Here is a 21,597-nt window from a genome sequence, read left to right as displayed (position 1 = left end):
CATTTTCATGGAGCTGGCTACACAGCAAAAGTTTTGTGAACACACCCCCCCCCAATTATGGCAAAATCAGCTTCCATTGTATCTCCATCTACTTAAGCTGAATTGTAACACAAAAAAGACAAGATGAAGGAGGGAAGAAAAATTAAACTTTTCTTTCCTATAAAGGCCACTTGCCGTTCACTGTAACTCCTGAGTTTTTGAGGCTTTAAGGCTTTAATCCAAGAAAGAAAATCTTAGGATTGTTCCATCAGTCAATAGAAGCATAATCCAAGCCCCTTAAACGGAGATGTAATACAATGAATCTGCCTTCTGTTTCACATCAGTGTAACTCCAGGTACATAAAGGGAGATATTATTGATTTACTGCAGAGTAAATTAAAGAAGAAGAAGAATCAACAAATGTAATCCATATGGAATGCAAGCATATAGCTGACTTACGTAGTTTTTTTGACAGTTTTCTGGAATAAACCTAAAAATACTGGAAATTCTTGATTATTATATAGAGGTCATTGGTTGCAGCAGAATAAAAAGACATTAGAAAGCTCTGTAAGTTGTACTGTACCTTGGTCTTAGTATACTGTTTCTAACGCATATTGTCTTGTGGTATTTATGTGCCACTAAATAACAGTAATTTAAAACAAAACAAAACAAAAATAAAATCCTTAAAAGTCCTTAAGTGGAATGGCCCTGTAGGCTGCTTCTGTCAGCCCTTAGTATTGAGTCTTTAGGGATTTTAATGGTTTACCTAGAACTAGGCAGCTTAAAGTAATATTTAGGGTGATTACATTTTCCTTCCAAAAAATCTGCCATCAGTGCAGGTGAAATGGCTTTTATGAATTCCAGAGACAATGCTTATAAGAGTTCCAAGTTTTTCCCCTCTGCTACTGATGTTGCTGAAGATCATGCATTTACCGAGTAGTTAGATCATCTTTCAACTAATCGTTAAGGGAAATGCTTGCTTGGACAGGTCTGATGTGACAAAATACAATGGTGTGGGCAAGGGTCGAATGCCTTGCTGTCAAGCAGCAAGAACATTGGTAGGAAACATCCTATTATTCCTTGTAGAATAAAGTGTATTTCTGAATAATTTCTCCAGAAATTACTAACTTAAAAGTAAATATTCATCACAATGACTATGATAAACTTTGTTTAATATGTATAGTGTATTGTGTGCATGATTGCTGTATGTGAAATCTCCTAATTATACAAAAAGGAGAGCTATAAATAACAACTTCAGTATCTGCAGAACAATAGACAAAAGAGAAGATGATTTCCTTTTATTTTCTCTTTTTCTTTTCCTTTTTGCACTGAATTCTGCCACTGCAGCAAAGCTCAAATGGCACCAATCATTTAATAAGTCTCTCTTATTATTTCAGGTTTTTACTCCAGCAGTGCAGATAAATTATATTTCCTCTTCACTGCCCTCTTTCTTCCAGAAAGTCAGAGTGACATATATGAGATCAAAGGATGGGATTTAGTACATTATACTAAATTCATTGCTCTCCTACATTATCATTTACTCTAAAAAATCTATGTGAAAACTAAAGACAAAAACAGAGAGAAAAAAAGGTAATTATCTGACAAAATAGCTACAATTTCCTTATAATTAACTCAATTTAACTCTAGAATGGAGGCAATGAGATCAAAGGCAGACAAACAGTTATCAGCTGTGAATGTCTTTAAGTAGTTATTTTCACTAAGAATAGACCATTCTCCAAAATGTTGGATTCACCATAACATACAGAGATCTAGAAACAAATTCTCCCTCTAGTTAGTGACTTGTCGCCTTTTGATTTTATTTCTGTGTCACAACAAAACCAGAAAATTCCCCGTGAAACAAGCTGGAAATAAAAAGGATTTTCTGTCCCTTCACCTAAAGGCAGTGTATGTCATTGGCAGACCATAGCTGGAAATAGTCCCAAGCTGCCCTATCTCTAGCATGCAGGTGCTTGCAAATGAGACCAACGTGATTTTGGTATGAAAATGCCTGTTAATCAAATTCAACAGCAAAGCAATTCTCTTTAATTTGTATATAGTAACTGGTGGGAGAACATCCAGCAGGTGAAACCTACAGACATTTGTAATTCTATGGATTCTTTTTCACATACATCCAATCAGTTTTCATATAAGAAGAAACAGTAATATGGTGCAAAGCAATCATGTCAGAAGACACACCATGTTTACGGCAAAAGCAGCAAAGAACAGCTTAACAATTCATGATAAAGTCCTAACGTAACAGCATCGTGCTTGACAGCTCTCAAAACTGCAAAACATGTTCCTTTAACATTCAAAACTTACCTGATTTTCAGAATACCAAAATTTAATCACAGATGTGTTTTGTGAATGTAACCACTTTGAAACACTATTAATGCTGTAAATACTGAATTGTCCAAATACTTCCATGAAATTAAGTTTAACCAAACACAAGCAAGGACTCCATGATTCTTAAGGCCTGGACAAACAATTGTGTAAGAACCCTGTAGAAGTGGACACTACAATTTGAAGGACTTGAACATGTAGTTGTGCATGCTTTCACATACTGCCCTTCATACCTGAGATCTCACAGACTGATAATTGCTTATTGAATTGACCTACACTGTCTAAGTGTCCTTACGTTCTCTGCCCTTTCTAAGCAACTTGTGATTCTTACCTATTACTTTGAATGTAAATTATATGATGAAGGTATCATTATTTAATCCTGTCATCGTACATCATCTACTGTAGTAGGACTTTAGTGGTTTATTACAATTTGCCGGTCTTGATGATAATATCAGCGATGGTCAGTGGCAGAATTGGAGATGAAGTCAGTGATGTGAAGGGGGCAATCTGCATTTAAATGCTCAGTACAACCTAAACCCCAGAGTGACCTCAGAAAACAGTAAAAGATAGCGTGTACAGTCACAGCATTTTGTAGGAAAGGAAATGGAAACTGAACAGCATTACTGAGAATTGCGTTTTACAAGAGCAGGCTGATAACGTTATTGGGAAACTGGGCTACTTTTTGAAAAAGAATCGTGATCAAATATGACAAATTTTGTAAAAAAAGTAATTTAGTTTAAACATCAGAACATGTAAATGAAGAGGTGGAAGAGTGTCAAAACACTTAAACATGGTAAGACTTCCTGCCCTCATTTGAAACATTATAAAATATAAAAAAAAAGTAAATAACACTAAAATATTCCTTTATCTGTTGAATTCTGAGAGTATTTCAAAAAGAGTTTTTTACTCTGTTTAAAGCAAAAAGAGATATTTAATCTCTGTGCTCCAGTGACGAAAGATGAACAGAGACTAAGGTCAAACTGTAGTTACCCTAACATATAAAAGACTAGAAAAGAGAATCAATATATAGCTAAAAGCCAAGATGTAACACTGCTCTGATTTCCCTTCTATGATTTAATATAAAGTTTGTCTGATTTGCACCACAGTGGGAGCAGCGCTGCTTAAGACCTAGCTTTGCTATGGCATTACAGCTGCTTGCTGATGTCGCAGGAAGAAGATAAAAATAAGTTTCATATCAAAGCTCCCAAGTGCAAAGAACAGTAAAATTCATTTGAAGAAATCATCTGCATATCTCAAAGTTTGAAAAAGTACAATTTGCATTCTGCATTTCTCATGTAAATGTACACTAGGAAAAATAATTATAATAGTAATCCGTTTCAATGGAAATAAAGTACTGTAGTATTTATAGTCTGTGCCAGAGTTATAATGACTGTGGGGCGAGAAGTGAAGTGTCTCAGCATGTTCCACATGTTTTTAACACTGTTTCTAAAGGCTCTGGAGGCTATTAAATTTAATGAACCCATCTGCTATGAAATAGAGGTCCAAACATAATCAGTTTTCTCAGTGCCATATAATACAGATGGCATTCCACGTTCCACATCCCCAGCAGGAAATTTTATGTTCCTCTTTAAGTGCAGGACTTTTGTTTTTGTTTTTGTTTTTGATGTTTTAAACATCTTTTTGATGTATTGCATATAGCATTTTATGGTGTAAATACCATATACGGCAATACACATGAAAAGTGTTAATTCATTAAAACAAACATTGCTATTTCCTTACAAAATTTTTTTCTACTGACTTTGACAACTAGCAATTAGCTCTCTGTAGTAATGCTTAATGCAATCACTGAAAATTGCCCTAATAGCCTAAGTTCCAGCACTAGCAGTGGAGTAAAACAAACATGTAATTTATCAAACAAAGTAGTTTACTTCAAAAGCTGAAAGGTACACGTACACATGCATACATACATGTGCATAGGTGCTACTTATGCATGTCCTTTTTTGTATGTGCTGTGTTTGCATGGGACAATGCACAAATTCTTATTTGAAGTAACCATATTCCCACTAGGTCATTATGGACTTTTTTTTCCTTTGCATGTCCCAATTTTGATTTCAGAGGTCTCAATTTGTGTTGTTTTTTGTTTGGTTTTTTTTTGGTTTTTTTTTTTTTTTTTTTTTTTTTTTAATTGGTACACGCTGCACAACAACTCTTGCACTGGTGTGTGAGCAAGGGCTCTAAGCTCAAATTGAAGTGGCACGGCATTCCTTGTGCTGATTAGTGCCCTGCTGCCTCACATAAGTAAATCAGATGTGCATTTTCTAACAAAAGAGAACATCCATTGTTATTTTGAACTGCATCTGAAAGATAAGGAGAGTGTATTAATTCTATTCAGTTGAGAGGTTTATTCATTTACTATCTTGAGCACTCATTATGTTTTGACAGTTGACACAAATCTTACCGAATTTGAAACAGTTAATGTTGTTAATGGTAATTCATTTATTCTAGATTCAGCAGTAAAACAAACATTAGAACTGTTTAGGAGAAAATGAGAATACTTAATTATGGCAACTGGAAATTCTGGGCCACAGAACTCATAAAAGTCATGGCTCAAAGGTTTTTTTTATTGGACTGTCAATGAAGATTTCCACAGGCAGCCCGCTAATCATGAGCATAAAGGGATGTTGCACTTACATATAAATATATCCATAATCTTTTTTTATTGTGTGTGCAAGTAGCTGCATTGATCACCATTGTTAATGTTTCAAGCACTCTCCCAGATCTGTAAGATCCCAGTGCAAATACAGCAGACCATGATTTCTAGACCAGATGGTCTACAACTTCAAACTGTAATCATGCTCTTACAGAAGCTTCAAAAAAGATTAAATGGTCAGAGCTGTTATATTTTTCCAGGAAAATTAATCCAGACTGAAGAGCTGATAAGAAGGCATTCCCTGGGCTACCTTCTACTCTTTCTCCTATATCAGAATCTTCAAAGAAAACACTCCAGATTTATAGAAGATGAAGTAGAGCTTGAAGAACCTTATTTTAAAAACAAACCTACCTGATGGAAGGTCTGGCATCCATGCATGAGATTTTCCTTCCCTAACCCAACTAACTCAAATGTCAAAGCAAGAAAAGGAAATTCTCGTGGGAACCTCAGAGTCAGTCAGTGGTGATGACATTCTCTGATAAAGAGTTGTAAATTATTAGAGATTAAGAGATGCTGGCCACAAAGGGAGGTTTAAGAACTTGTAACCAAGTCTAAAGTGGGGACTGGGAAAAAAGCAACAGAGATTTCTAGTTTTTAAAACATTACCAGAAAAAAAAAAGTGCCTGTGTGTACATTTTCTTTTAACAGCTGCCGATTAATGACATCTCCTGACATTCTGTTCTGCATTGATTATCAATATTTACTTGCTGTAGACGTACATGAGCATTCTGAACACTGATGCATTTTAATGCACACCAGTACTGCAATCTAGAAGTTAGTTTTGAAATAGAGGCCCAGGGAACCTTTTACTGTGATAAAAATGCTAATTACACCCACTTAGTATAATAGCACAATTAACTTGTGCTACAAAAAGTATTTGAAGATAACTCTGGGAATAGAAGCTAGTGGAAAAGGGGTCCTATTTAATTTTTGTTACTTCATAAAAGCTCTTCTGTGCATTGAACACAAAGAAAACTGTGTGAATGGAAGAAACACTAAACAGCATTTTTATACCTCACCAGAAACTCCTGGATGGAAAAAATGCCAGTATAATAGCTTTCAGTCTGTAGGACTTTCTGTTATATTGCTGCACATTATACACACGACTTCACGTATACAGCTTCCCTTGCTTCTCTGGAGCTAGCTTAGAATTCATCCTTTGATGGAGAACTGTATCCCTGAATCTAAATATCCATACTTAAAACATTTGGATTCTGATGTGACAGCTATCCGAGAAGTGTGTTTCCTATACTTCCTACTGAAATTCTGCAAAGAACCTGAACCAGAGTAAAAAGTATGCCTACATAGTATTTAATTTTTTTTTTAAGGATGAAGATGAATAAATTGAAGTTGTTTGATCTTATATGTAATAATTTAATTGTAATATCCATCATAAGCATTTCAGAAATACTTAGTCTAGGCTTTAGGTCAGTGGAGCTACCTTAATTTATTGCCCCAATAAGGGGAAATAAGGTTCTTGGACAGGTTGCCTTACTAGCACAGTATCAGCCTGTTTGTCAGAAAATATTTTCAAAAATCTTTGCTTGAAAAAAAAAAAAAAAAAAAAAAAAGAGAAGATATATGTATGTGTGTGTGTGTATATAAATTGTAGAGTTGAACTAAAATCCACCATTTAATGTATGTCTACGAGGAGGTGGGGATACTGCAAATGAAGAATCAGCGTATAGCACTTGAACACTATGAAAAGTACAAAGAATAAAAACCAGTCACTGTTTATATTATGATGAATCATGACCTGTAACGACTCAGAACACTTGGTTTTCTTAAGTGAACTCTTAAATTCTGAAGCACTGGAAAGTTATCTCAAAATATTAAGTGAAATAATAATTTGCTCTTTTTATGCAAAGGAATCCTCCAATTGGAGACTGAACAGAGGCAACATGGTAACGTATTCCTGAATCTGCTCACAGCTTGAAATTAATAGCCCGAAGGAGATTAACTCAATGGTGCATTAGATCCAGAGAATTTATACAGGTACACTTATGAGAAACAAATTTCACCATGAGGAGACAACAAAGGTCCAAGTAGGTCAAATTATACGCTCCAATAAACAAATTCTCAATCATGAGCTTTTAAACAGTGGGAACTCAGGGGCCAGTCCAGTCTGGTTTTTTTTTTTTCTTCTTCTTTATTTCCTGCAGCAAAAAGTAACGTTTCTCCACATTGTAGATGTTACTATAAGAATGAACTGAAGGCTTTTGTGCATTATAGGTGATTACCCGTAATCCCAAGAGACTACCTCTGTGCATTACTTCACTTGAATATTCTGATGCCCAGGCAATTTTCCTTTTTCCCCTCAATATATTCACTTGTATTGAGTTGCTATAGATGCACATATGCTTAAAATAAGTCATTTGACCACTTTAAAATCGTTCGCTCCCTGAAATACTTTTATACTCTTAAAATTGTTTTCTACTCAGGGAAGAGTACCTTTGGAAACTTTCAATTAGAAATCCAACTCTGTTTTTAAGCACCCAATAAGGTGTTTTATTTTCTGAAGCATTATGTACTTGGTAGGCCTTAACGATGCTGAAGCAGTGATATCAGATCCCAGTGTGACCTACTTTTGAGGCAAAAAAGTTGAGACTGGTGTGTTGGAGTGCTGTCCAGACCTCACTGTACACATGTCCCATCTGCAGCCATCCAGGCTGGCCCTTAGAGCACCCCTAGGCCGTACAGCTGAACACGAGCATGTAGCAAAACAATCTCTTCTCCTGTTAGACCCCACAATGAGGAATCATCTGGCTGTCCCCTCACTTAACAGCCCGAACACCCTTTCCCATAGAACCACACAGATCCAGCAAAGCTTACTCACTTCTAGTGCATATCAAACTGCTGACTAGAGAAATGCAAGTGGAAAAGAGACAAAGCCTAGGGAACGATAAGGAATTTGGATCAGAGGACTCTGAATCAGAAGACTAGACACTGGCTGGCACATATACTTCAGTCCCCACATTTTAGCTTAAAGGTGTTGGCAGCGGTTAAGCTACCAGCTTGTTACAGGTCTGGCACTCCAGCTATAGTGAATCTGAGTTTAGAATTAGCCCAAGATGAGCCCATAAAGACTATTTCTCAAGGGAATGGCTACACCAAGTACAATAGGGAAACAGCCCTGTTCTCCACGGATGTAAGCTCAAAATTATTTCAGAAACGTTAAGTTTCTCTGAGAGTCTGTGACACCTCTTAAAATTACATCACTCCTACATCAAAAAGCCTTTTGTTTTGAAAGAAATGAGGCTTTGAGCCACTGATAATAATGTTTCCATCATGAAATCCTGTGTTTCATGGAAGAAACACAACACACAAATAATTTCCTGATGGATGGTAACTAAAACTGACCCTAGGAGCTAGCTGGTTACCTCTTCAAAGTCAGGAACCACTGGGGAGAGAACAAAGTCTAAAGGCAGAAAAGAAAGTGGCAGTCCCCTGCCTGTGAAGCAGGGAGTTACCCAGAGAGGCCCTGACTCGGCTGCTTTGTAACCTTTTCAGCTACCAGAGGTGTCAAAGGCAACACAGACCTGACATACGTACAGGTTCCTCTGTATTACATTTTCTGCACATGATATCTTGCCAGGGATTTCTGTTCTGTGAATGCCATACTTTTTTCTAACAGTAAGTGAAGCACCCCAGAGTGTCAGTTAGGCTGAAGAGGCAGCTGTATGAACATTTTGCAGGCATTCTTTTACAGGAAAGGTGAACAGAAACAGGAGTTAGATGCCTTTGTTTAGTAGCAATATTCTTCTGGGAATATTCCTAAGTGGTATCAAACACTTAAATGACCTAACTTCTGGCTTTCACAGATGACTTTGTCCTAGGCAAATATTGGATGAGAACAGGCTGGAGCATCAGGGGAAACATTTTGTATCCTAAGACTACTCCTGTCCAGCTTCTTTCTGTCCGGATCCCAGTGTGCTCCAGCTTAATGTTGCTTGCTCAGAAATAGCACAGCTGGCCAATTAGCTCTGATGTTTGGTGAGAAGGGAATGGGGAAGTATACTCCATGCTGTTAGGGCACAGTGACACTGATTGCAACCATGTATATATAGCCCTGAGAATCCAGCCATGGCTGTTCTGAAGCAGCTGGATGGTAAGAACATTTAAGCTGTCTGGAAATACACTACTATTTCTGACCTGGCAAGGTCCAAGCAGCAGCCATGGAGGAATGGGATCACAAACTGTCAGTGAAAATCAAGTTATAAGATGGAGAGGATTATTTACATGGCACTTCCAATGACAAGACACTAGAGATGGCCAGGCAATCTGTCCCTGAAAATAGTGCACAGACAGCTTTGAAGCACATATGGTTTGTTACAAGGTTCCCTTCATTGCTATTTCCAGTTTTGTATGTGACTACGCTGATTTATCCTTTTCCTTTTCCTATGAGGTTTCTTTTAAGGGGAGAGGAGGGAGGAGAAATGTAGTTTGCAACTAAGCAGATTACAGTATTATATTTTTAAATATTTTCTTATAGTATCCAAATCATTAGGTCCTGAGTGGAGTTTTCAGACACTTAAAAATGTATGTGAGCATGTGAGTATGTACGAGTGCATATGTCTATACATACACATGTGCATGTATATAAATATATATAGGTGCGTAGAATGACATTAATTAGCCTTAGTCAACAGAGTAAGAAGAGTAAGAGAAGAACCTAGAAGTATTTTGATTGCAGTAAAAACAGCTTTTGTTTGGATTCAAACAGTTCCCTTATTCAAGGATTTAACAGCTCCATTTTTTTTTTTTAATTTTCCTGTTTTCTCAGCCTTCCTTCTCTATGCTCCCTCTAGTGTCCTTAAGTTCACTTGCATTTACCCACCCCTGCTGTAGTCACTTAGTATTTCACACAACATTAAGTTATTAATTTTCCTTAGCCTTTCCACAACCTACAGGAGAATCACTGAAAGTTAGACTAAATTTTCTAAATATTACAGATTAGCAGATGAAAGACAGACTGAAGTGTAAAATTAATTCTGAAACAGCACTTTTTACTTTCTTGGCAGATAAAGGGAGGACATGGTGTTGAGAAAGGAGGAAGATTTTGTTTGCAGCACTTTTAATGCAAGATTCATGAGCAAAGGACAAAGAGGAGGGTTACACTAAAACACCACTTAGATCTCTTTCTGCTAGTCACTCTAGCAAATACACAAACTTGCTTCAACATATACACACTGATTACTTCAAGCATATAAGAGAAAGAAGTGGATAAGAACTAGGTTTTCCTAGTCATCTCTCCATTTCATGGGATGCCCTGAAGGGACAGTGGGCAGTGATAACAGGTAATTTCTGTTCATCTCATCCTTATGTTTCAATAAAAGAAAGAGAACAAAGGGGAGACTAGATTAATATGTTCTTTAAAAAACAAAACAAAACAAAACAAAAAAACAAACGAAGATCAGTAAATTCTCCCCAAAACAGTATTTTCAAGCAATTTTTTGTTTCTCCTTCATAACTGCAGTTTTAGTATTTACTTTACATTAGTGCACCCATGGCCACAACTGAAGAATAGAAAAGAGCTAAATCAAATGTGAAAATGAAGCAAAAATCTATTCCCCAGGTGCTTTTTTTCCTAGAATATTTTTGTATTGATTTAAAAGTAAACCTTGTAGAAGCATTAAAGACTCAAAACAAAACAAACAATGCCATCATCAGCACCCCCTCAAAAAAAAAAAAAAAAAAAAAAGAAATTATCAAAGTGAAGCTAATGAGATTCTCCTAGCTTGGCCAATTTTCATGAAAGTAATAATTTTAAACAATCAGAAAGAAACAGCTTTGCCACTAGTCATCTGTGACCTTCTATTCATTATATTGAATACTTGGCATCACTTGTACTAAAAGACAGATATTTGATTCAAATTCTAGTTCTATAGATAATATACAAACCAAAATATTTGAATTGGATCAAAAGAAACGTAATAAGGAAAATAAAATGGATAAGAAGCTTTTTCAGACCAACCCATGAAAATGAACCACTTTTATCTGCAAATCTGACAATTTACCACAAATGATACAGAAGTATCGTGAGTGCTCAGTCACTGCATAACAGCAAGTTCTGCTTCAACTCCAAAGGTTCATTCCATTAATATTGGACATTTATGACAATTTTGTATATCAAATCACCTAGTCAATCCACCTTAAAAGGCAGAATCTTCTCATTATTCTTCTCTTCACAGTTGTCCGCTAGATGTTGACCCACTTTATATATTAAAAATCTTGATCCTTGTCAGTCTATGCTTTTATACCGATATATTCACAGACATGTTTTTAAACATATGGAAAAAAATAGTTACTCAATCTAATCAGTTTCTGTTCAGTTCCCATTTTTGATTAATAAAATGTACATTTGGAGATCATAAATTTTAAAATTATGCTGTCAATCATGTTTTTTCATTATTTTCTATGGAATATACATTTTATAAATATCTGCTAAAGTTCAGCAATCTTGAATTGTTTACTTGTAACATATTAAGCCTGATTCTTACACTGAATTGTCACATTCCAGCAACAGTAATCAGATGCACAACTAGTGTTTCTACAACAGTTTTGCTCCCAGTTCCTCATTATATGCAGTAAGCCTGTATTAAATGCTTTATCATGCAGACTTACAGTGCTGTCAATATATGCTTCAGTCCATACTACATCGTGCTCTTGGTCAATAACCTTTGGTCGGCTAAGAACATGGAGATATTCCATGACATTCTCTTGAACATCAGCTAAGGTAGAGATCTGAGTAAAAAATCCTGTGAAAACACACAATTTCAAGTTATAAACCAGACGGAACAAATTAAGGGAGACTCCATCAAGGAGTGTAATATCTTTTACGTCTGTCATGTTTTCTGCATGTTTACCTCCAAAGAAGAAATGCAAAAAAACAGTATTTCATAAGAGGCAGCCTCAAACAGTAATAATTGGTGAAAACAGAAGTCTGCAAAATCTTTGGCCAGTCCTGAAGAATTGGGTTCTCAGTATTGCTAAGAATGACTGCACTGCCTGTCCTAAACACTCTGTTTCCAGAAAACTCGTGTTTCTTAATAGTAAAGTTGTTTGCAATTCATTTTTAAATTCTGCGTACTTCAGAAGTTAGAGCTGGCATCAACTTTGTCTAGCAATGCCTCATCCTGTTTGCCCAGTTTCAAGAAACATTATTGATTAGAACCACAGTAACAAAACAGTAGTTGCATATGGTCTGAAATGCTCATCCTTATAGAATGTGGCTAGATGTCAGAAAAAAATGCTATTTACAAATGGCGGGTCACAGACAACAGACTACAACTAGAATTGCTTGGTTTAGTGATCAAATCTTTCTTAATAATTTAAAAACATCTCCTACAATATGAGGGGATTGAGAACAGCAGAGGCCACAGCTATCTGAGCTGTCACCACCTCCTTTTCAGTGCTTAGATGTCAAGAATCTTTATACATCACAAACTTGCAACTGGAGCCCACATCATGCAAGGATGATAAAGGCCTGACGAATTTCAGTGCTATAGTTTCATCAGGCCTTATTTAAATGCATCACTTAGAGTTCATATACTTTCCTTTTCTTTACGGAGAAAAGACCAGTTTGGAATTTTCATGAAAGAAGCCTTGCTACTATTTTAGTCTTTTGACAAGATCACAGCTTCTGTGGAGCTAGAATATTAAGCTCCAGCAGAAAACATGGAAGCTGCAAAGAACTTTTGAGCTGTGTTTATTGCAAACAGGCCCAATTCTGGCAAGATTACAAGGATGCTCTGTAGTCTGAATTTAGAGCTTTCTGATTTGAATGCACCTGCCTGTAATTTGATTATACTATGATCTCAAATATTCCTAGTACAATATTCATACTTATAGTATAGTATTCATACTGTCACAATATTCAATATTCTGTTTCAAGAATTTTATTTGATTTTTTTTTTCTCCAGTGAAGTCCAACATTGTATGAGGATGTTAACTGACTACTACATACACTATCATGGTTTAACTCTTGATTCAGAACAGAGCTATTTTTTGTCTAAGGTTCTGAAAGCTTTTCAGCCACCAAGTAAGATGTTTGACATAAGTTTAATTAGGAAATCTATACTTTAGAACGCAGAATTCTATGTGTGTCGGGGGGGGGGGGGGTGAGAATTATGGTGTACTTTCATGAATTATTGGCTTAGAACACTTAGGGCAAAAAGCAATGTGGTCGTTACTCTTTCTGAAATGCTGTCTGCTCCAGTGTTGGGAGTGCTGAGTCTCCCAAATCAAAGTAAATATTTCTCCATCCTGTGAGTAATAAGGGACATTTCACTATCTGGTCCTTGGTCCTTCTAATTTGGTGTAAGTGTCAATACACAGTAAAAATATGATTATTTGCCAGTATGAGCTATTCACATATAGAGCCTCATAAATTATATACATACATGTATGCATGTATATCCTTTATACGCTATGGTGTATAATGCTCTTAATCAAAGATTCAAAATACATAACTGTGTAAATCACTCATTTAACAGGTGATGACCTGCATTTTCCTGAAGCAGTTCAGAGTGCCTGAATTTTGGTATGTGTCATTTCAGAAATCTCAGAAGAGAACCAATACTCAGAGGCTATATTAAGCACTGTTCACATGTTTCAAGTTAGATACTCAAAGGCCACTCAGAAATTCAGAAAAATTAAACAGAAGCACAAACAGACTAAACGGCCTTTTGCCTTTCTTCCTCCACCTTAGACTAGTGTACAATGCCTGTAAGTGAGGACTGAAATGAAATGAAATGAAATGAAAGAGCACACAAAGTCTGCTCATTTCTCTGTAGGAGATTTAAAGCAGGGGATCTCCACGTACTTTCGTATCTCCTTTTCTACTTTTACCAAACACATAGTTTCAGTTGTCCTCATGGACAAGGTTTTAGTTGTCCTTAAAGATCGGACTTAGTCACTGTTTTGTTTCGGTGTGTTCTATGCAATCTTACATCACGTGCACTCCAATACTACTTGTTGTGTTGAGTTCATGTACTTTTCAGTCCATGTTTTGCCAGTACTTGCACTTCTTTTAGAACAGTGTGCAAAATTACAAGTTGGAGCAGAGGTCTACTTGCACTGAGTAGTGTACAGTGAACAACAGGACAGCACCTGCACTTAAATCCTTAGTATATGTGAGCATATTAAATAATACCTGAATAGTCAGAGATTAACTACTTGAAAAAAATAATTATTGCATCTAAGGTGATAGAAAGATCTTTTTTAATCAAGCAGTATTTTCTTACTCATACAGGTTGAAATCACAATTAGTTAACGCTTTTTAATGTCACACCATTATAATCAAAACCTTAAAGGGTCATTTAAAGACTCATTTAAGAAGCTCCTGTGTGTCCATGCCTGGAAAATTCTTTAACCACAGCCTATAAATTAACTTTCAGATAAAGAATACCTTGCTGTGAAATGAACATGTGTTCTGATTGCTTCCTGAAATGTTTTTATGTCAGTTTTTCAAGTGAAAATCTTACCTAGATTATGCAAATAAAAAGAAAAAAGAAAAAAAGAAATAGAAAACAGAACCCAATCTGAAACATTTCAGTGTTGTGTCATACAGGTTTATACAAGTTACTAGACACTGATAACGCAGATTTTTTTTTTTTTCTTTTCTTCTTTTCCTTTCTTTAGAAGAGATCCATCTGGACCAGGTACAACTGACATGAGCACGAACACCTACCTGAGGACTTATTTGTAACTATTCTTCGTATGGATGTGTATTACATTAGGCATTTCTCTTTGTAGTATTTCTGAGAATGCATGCTATCATATCACAGCTTACACAGAACTACCGAGGCAGCATGCTACAAAAAATATTTATTTCTTGTTGCAGTACTTGCAAACCATATCTCTAAACTGCACAATAGAGAAAACAGGTTTTGCCTAATTTTCTACAACTCAGAGAGATTTAAGTCTGAATCAATTTCATATACACTTAACAAAGAAACAAATGTCTCAAAGGCTAGTGAAAATTTGTGACTACCCCAAGACTGAAAGAAGTGACACTGAGCATCCTGTTCGGAAGCAGCCAGGTGGTAAATCAGCACACGTATACTGCCATGCATGTAGTTGCAGGCCAGCCATGTAGTGCTCCTTGCCCAGTGAGTATGACAGCTAAAGAAGTCAAAGTTAGTAAGTGGAAGAAAAAGGGATTAGTGTGAAAAAATCCTATTTTTTTTAATACTATCTGTATTTCACAGATGTATTCATATATTATGCTGCAGGACATGAAAAGTTGAAAGAAAGAGTGTGTCAGAGACTTTATTCCTTTTAATCAGGTTGCTTGAAATAACTGAGTTTAGTGAAATGTAAAAATTGTTGTTGAAGATATATAAAAGACAAGATTAAGATGGTGTCATAAGATACAACCATATGGATTCTCTTTAGGTTTTTATGTGATCTCAGGGGTGGGCTTCATTTGCAATTTCTGGGAAGAGTTTGTTACTTGCATTAAAGATTGTCTGCTTAATCTCCTTATAAATATGATTTGTGCTTTTGTGTCTCACATTAGAAAAATCTACAATGATTTTACAGTTTCCATAACTCATGTAACCTGAAGAATTACCTATCTTTGAATTTCTGGTTCATCTGTTTACTTTGCTTCTACAAAATGTTGTTTCCCTTAAGTTTTAGCTTTCTTAACAACTAAGTGAAAGGAATTGCTAAAGCTATGTAAATGATATTTTCCATATTTTTAATGCTTGTTCTACTACTTATTTTTCTGTCTTCACCTAATGGGAAAATTCTACCAAAAATACTATATTATAGCTAGGAACAGAATTAGGTAACATTCTTTTAATTCATTTTCACTGTTTATTTAGGCTTTTTGATGATTCATGTGTTTGTAGCTATGTGTAACAAATGCCAAACCTTACAAGAACTACCTTCCTACACTGCTAAATTTACCTCTCCTATCTAGAGATCAGAGGTACTCCATGGATTAAAAATCCTTACAAACTACACCAAGTTTTAATCATCAGATAAATACATGCTCTGAAGTTCTTGAGCACAGCTGTTGAGGCCACATAAGCAATAGCAGCAACCCCCTGCTTAAATTTTTGCATTCTAACACCTGCTTCCCTGCTCCCTGGTGTGTGAATTATGCTACCTTAGAACCCCTTACAGTCAGTGCTACTTTTTTTTCCTCCCCAGACAGCAAAAAAATCATGAAGGAAATGGGTAAGTTTTAGCAATGACAAATATGAGATATGTATAATAATCTGGTTAAAGACAGACACTTATGCTCTGCAAGTAGCCTGCTTTTCCATATTGCATGATACTTGCAATGTTTTTGGATAGCTTATTTTTCTCTAAAACGTCCACCCTAGGCTCGTAACTTTTCAAAATGCCTTCAATGGATTTTTACATGGAGTACAGTACTTTTTGTTTTCTGGACACTGCGCAAAATAGATGTGATATTCTTGCAACTAATAAAATATCAGAATTAAAAAAAAATCCTCTTTGGGTAGGAACTAAGGAGGGATTTCATTGTTTCACTGCAGCTGTAAAACTCCCATGGAGAATACCCCCCCTGTCCCCCCACCTAAGAGGCCTCTCAAGCAGGTGAACAGTATCTGTAACTGGCTCCCTGCCACCCCCTACAAGAGCCCACAGTGCACGAGGTGCTGGGGTCATGCTAATAATGGGAATGGATGTGACTGGGGCTTCCTGTATACAACTCTCCTCTGCTAATACAATATAGTCTATAAACTGCTACAGCTGGGGCACAATTTGCCTCAGGGCTGATCTGTCCTCTGCTGGCAGATAGAGAGCCCCTATCAGGCCTCTGATATGCAAAGCACTTTTCTCCACACTGCTTTCTCAGGCTCTGCTCATTTGTACTGAAGAATCCCCTCCTTTGTCCATTTTACAATATGCCAACCACAGTGATAAACCATAATAAAAATTAAAAAAAAAAATATATATACTTAAAACAGATGCTTCAAATTACTAAGGTAATAGAGAATTTTACTCAAAAAAAAAAAAGTTTAATCCTGGCTTTTCTGTTAGTAAGTAATGCATTAACTCCCGTCTTTATCTTTACAGCTTTCTGCTGGAAGTGACTGCTGAGGGAAAGGTAGTGCCTGCTTACTTTAGAATCTGACGCGTGCTAAGCACTGGGAAACTTCTAATTTTTTTCATCTCAGAATATTAGTAAATCTTTATTCTTTTCCTTTATGTGCACTTGCTTATGATACAGAAGAGTAAATCACTGCAAATTTCACAAACTGCTCTAGAGGGACTTTGGGGTTCTTGAATGTTTTAATGTTTTTTAAATGGCTTGGTGTTTTGCTTCATTAAGCCAACTCCCTCTAGATATGCCCTACTTATACACAAAAATGTAACAGAAAAGCATGCTTGGGGTTTTTCAAGGTTTCACCATCAGAATCTAGAAGCTAAAGAAGTTTTGCAAGGTGATATGAATTTCCCCTGGGACTTATTTTGAAGGAAAGGACTGCTGTCCACAGCCCAGTCAGCTGGAAAGCCTGTGAACAGCCTTCATCTATGTTGTGCTTCCAAGGGGAAAATCACTGCAAGGAAAATTGATTTTAGGGTCATTGACCCTCAGTGACGACAACATACTTTGGCCCACCCATGCAAGTAGTAAACTGCAGTCCAGCCATTCAGCCAATCTTTCGACCAGCTTTTCTACACTTCTCATCTGTTTTGCTATAATCCTTCATTTCATTAAAAGAAAATGGATAAGCTGTAGCTGAAAACTCTAAAAAAAGATCTAAATCCATACTGTCTGACATAATTACTTATGCTGTTTCCAATAGTGATTATCAAACTTCTTTAAATGCATTTAATTACTGGTTAAAGGTAGATTTTTGCATCAATAAACTATCAGAGAACAGGTATTTTAACTGAGAAAAAAATTCTAGAAGAAACAGTCATTAAGCTTTTTAGTTGATTTATATGAGTAAGATCCTTACTCAAAGCTACACAGCTCTGTAAAGAACAAAGTAATCCTGAAGAATGACAAAGGTGGCCACTTTTCCCCCTCTGGGAATAAGGAAGACGTGGACCAGATGATCTGCTAGGGCAGTGGCTATTGCCTGGTCCTAATTTCTGAGTTGCTGTACTTAGATCTTTATGAATCTGTAGAGTTGGGCTAAAAAGCTAAAAGATTTTGTTGATTAAATTGTCTTCAAAAAAGATGCTTCAAAGGATTCTTATACTATTATTTAAACTAAATTATGGTGTAATATTAGCTGATTAAGACAAGACTTCAAACTGTGTAATTTCCATCAGCTGGACATAACAGTAGTTAGAGAAATAATGACTAAATGGATAGCACCTGATGCAATTCATCATAATGTAATGTGGCACAACGGAAAAAAACCAAACTTCCCCCCCCCCCCCCCCCCCAAGAGGAAGGGAAAAGGAAAACCTGAAAATTAATTAGGGTTCGGGTTTTTTTTTTTTTTTTCGCTTGGGAATCATTCTTACTTATATTAGTCAATCGTTTTACTGTAGCATCTCAGCATCTTAAATGTTTTAATGTGCCTTCCTTAAAGAATATAAAACTGTTTTTTCAATTACATTGTCAGTTCCTCAAGGGACAGGATGTCTGGAATTTCACATACCGTGCCTAACACAACAGGACTTGTACTCAATGTTCTTAGGAATCAAACTAACTCTGACTGAGTAATAACAGCTATAATAGAACAAATACTTTGAAATTGACATTTTTTCCTCAAACAAAATTTTAAGATCACGTAGTTTAAAAGCTTCATATATATTTTAAGAAAATAATACATTTCAAATATTTTTTTTTCTTTTTAAATTCTATGGTACAAGGTAAATAAATCTTTTCCTTTTCTGGAAAAAAACCAAACCATCCTCTCTGCTCAGTGGTCAGTGACACCATATCTGTAGAAGGGTCAGATATGCAGGAAGGCTCAGTAATGGGGTTTTGAAAACAAGGCTTTCACAGTTGAAGGTTAACTAACCTTTGTTAGCACAGGCCATCCACTTCAGGTTATCAGCAAAAGCAGCTTCTCTTCCAATCAGATAGGTAAAAATGCGAACCTGAAAGTAAAATGCAAAAGATCAAGTCAATTAATACTTTGTTTAAAACTTACACAGTGGAACTTCAGATACAGCTGTGTAATTCATATGGATAGCCCTTTTCAAGAAAGTATTACTGGTTAAACAGCACAGTACATTAAAAAAAAGTCTCTGCCAGTAATGTCTTCACGACAAAATGTGCCTTTTGTTCTGTGTAACAGAATGGCTCATTTCTTTGTATGTTTTTAATAGCTGACATTTAACTAAAGTTATGGTAAAAGGTTTAAAATGTAAGTGAGAATAAACTAAACCCACCGGGGTACAAGGCAAAACTGCACATTTCAGACAAATCTGTTCTGCACTTACGAATTCAACAAACTGCTATGTTGTGGAGAATGAGGCACTTAATTAGCAAATACTTCTGTAGATAAAGGATCTGAAACAGCAGGCAAGCAAATTCCCCTCAGCTTTCAAGGTTCATATGACACGGTATCTTTGTCAACTTAAAGACAGGTACCCACAGGTGGCACTTGTGCTATCAAGCATTAAACAGCAGAATCGTGTTCAGGGTTGCCACATTTCCCAGACAAATACCTCTGCAAAAAGCTATACATCTGGTCTATGCATGTGCATGTACACAGACATATACAGACACCTTCATCCAGAATTCCTAAAAAAAATGCTGCTTTACTTAAAATTCTGCCCAGATAAAATTTCTTGGCAGAGAAGAATGGCATAGTTTGGAAACTTTGGATGCAGGTACACCTTGATAGATACTAAATAACACTTGTTTGTCTGGATTCCACAGATTCATGTTATACTCATATCCAAAACAGGTTTTGAGCAGCTTCAGACAGCTACCATTTAGAAAGCAAAGGAAAATTTCCATTACAATATTTCTCTCTTTTCTATACTATTTCCTCAGTACTTTCCTACTAGACAGAGACAAATTCAGGGTTGAGTTAATTTCCAAGCCTTGAAAACAGTTGAAAATTTGTCCTCGTAGTAGAATGATGACAGCATTCTCCACCTCATACCTTCCACTTTTAGCCCTATTCTATACAGAGGAAACTACACCAGAGATAGTTGAGTCTGTTTTAGCTAGGTAACACAGGGAACGGGAAAGCAGCATGTTGTCCACAGCTTCCTCTACCTCACTAATACAAGTTCGTGTGGCACTCACAGTCCCTTCGTCCAGGTTGGGTCCGTGACCACCCACGTGCATGCGCTGAGGAAAGAAATCACTGCTGTGGGTCCCAGTGTATCCCACCTAGAAATCCCACACAGGTCCATACCTTCTTAATCTACCATCTGATATAGCTGGGTAAGATGGAGCATAGTGAGAATCACTCAATCTGACTAAGCTCCCAGCAACAGAATTGAGAATAGCACCTGACAGCCACAGCTAAAGCCCATATTCTGCCCACCGAAGCCCTTGCCATGCTAAGACTTATGCCTCATTCCAAGTGCCTAAGCTTGCACAACCATTTTTCCATTCCCTAATGATTTTTCCAGGCAAAAGAGGCCAAGTGTATATTGGGCCATATTAGCAAGATGAATACAAGGTGATTATTTCCCTCTATTCCATTGCAAGACGGCACCTAGAGCACCGAGCTCAGTTTTGGATTACCCTATACAAGACAGACGTTGACATACTGGAAAAGACAGACTCTTTTTGAAGGTGGACTCTAAGAGGACAACATTGCATAGGGCAAAAGTCAGAAGAGGGTCCTAAACAATTCTGATTCAATATAAAGAAAAGCATTTTTATCACAAGGGTGATAAAATATTAGAAAACATTGCTCAGAGTTGCGGCAGAACCTGCATCCTAGGAGACAGTCAAAATCTGACTAGACATGTTCCTGAGCAACCTGATCCATCTTCACCTGCTCTGAGCAGAGGGCTGGACAAGATGATCTTCACAGGTCCTTTCCAATCTAAATGATTCTATGAAATATTTTACAGAAGAGCAACATTTTACAGAAGAGATTAAAAACTTGACTGATTTTCTAATGAAAGAAATTGTTCTACATTTTTTTGAATTTTGAAGATAAAAGATATTAAGTTAGGAAATTGACCATTTGTAACTGCAAACATGGTGCTCTCATTATGTATGAAAAGAAAAAAATATTAATTCCATATTGTAACACTAAAAATTGTAACTAAACACCACATCAGATCTTTTTAGCTTTTTATCAGTATACTTAATAGAAACATCATTACCCAAACATTTTCACATAAACTCTGTTATCATGATTAAAAAGCTGTGCATGAATAAAATATTCTAGAGCATATTTTGTTAATAGCCAATCGAGTCTCACTTTCACAAAACAGACATGCTTAATTATATAGAAATCTAATTACACAGAATAATGAAGTGAGAAGTTTACGAAGACCTCTAATTTAATCCATTTGTAATTAAAAATAATCAAATAATTAGATTTCTTATATTTGTTTTCAATTAGTACATTTTTCTCTCAGTGAGCTGAAAGAAATTATTTGTAGAATATACCAACCTCATATTAAGTTCCCAACGTTGGGGTTTTTTTCTTCACTGAATAAGTTTTAAAATGTCTTTGAAAG

The 21,597-nt window shown here is 36.2% G+C and overlaps 1 protein-coding gene across 1 annotated transcript in view; it reads right to left on the bottom strand.

Annotated features, from left to right (window-relative positions):
* CACNA2D3 (calcium voltage-gated channel auxiliary subunit alpha2delta 3) overlaps nt 1–21,597 on the bottom strand; it is a 492,915-nt gene that overhangs the window by 173,733 nt on the left and 297,585 nt on the right. Inside the window, exons 12-13 of the mRNA XM_080385033.1 lie at nt 18,957–19,035; nt 11,614–11,747 (exon numbers count right to left, since the gene is read on the bottom strand). Of these exons, the coding sequence (XP_080241159.1) occupies nt 11,614–11,747; nt 18,957–19,035 (213 nt within the window). The remainder of the gene's footprint in view (nt 1–11,613; nt 11,748–18,956; nt 19,036–21,597) is intronic.

The sequence above is a fragment of the Falco punctatus genome (genome assembly GCF_963210335.1).
Source record: "Falco punctatus genome assembly, chromosome: 4".
NCBI lineage: Eukaryota > Metazoa > Chordata > Aves > Falconiformes > Falconidae > Falco > Falco punctatus.
The sequence above is the reverse complement of the archived record's forward strand: the minus strand, read 5'-3'. Positions and strand labels throughout refer to the sequence as shown.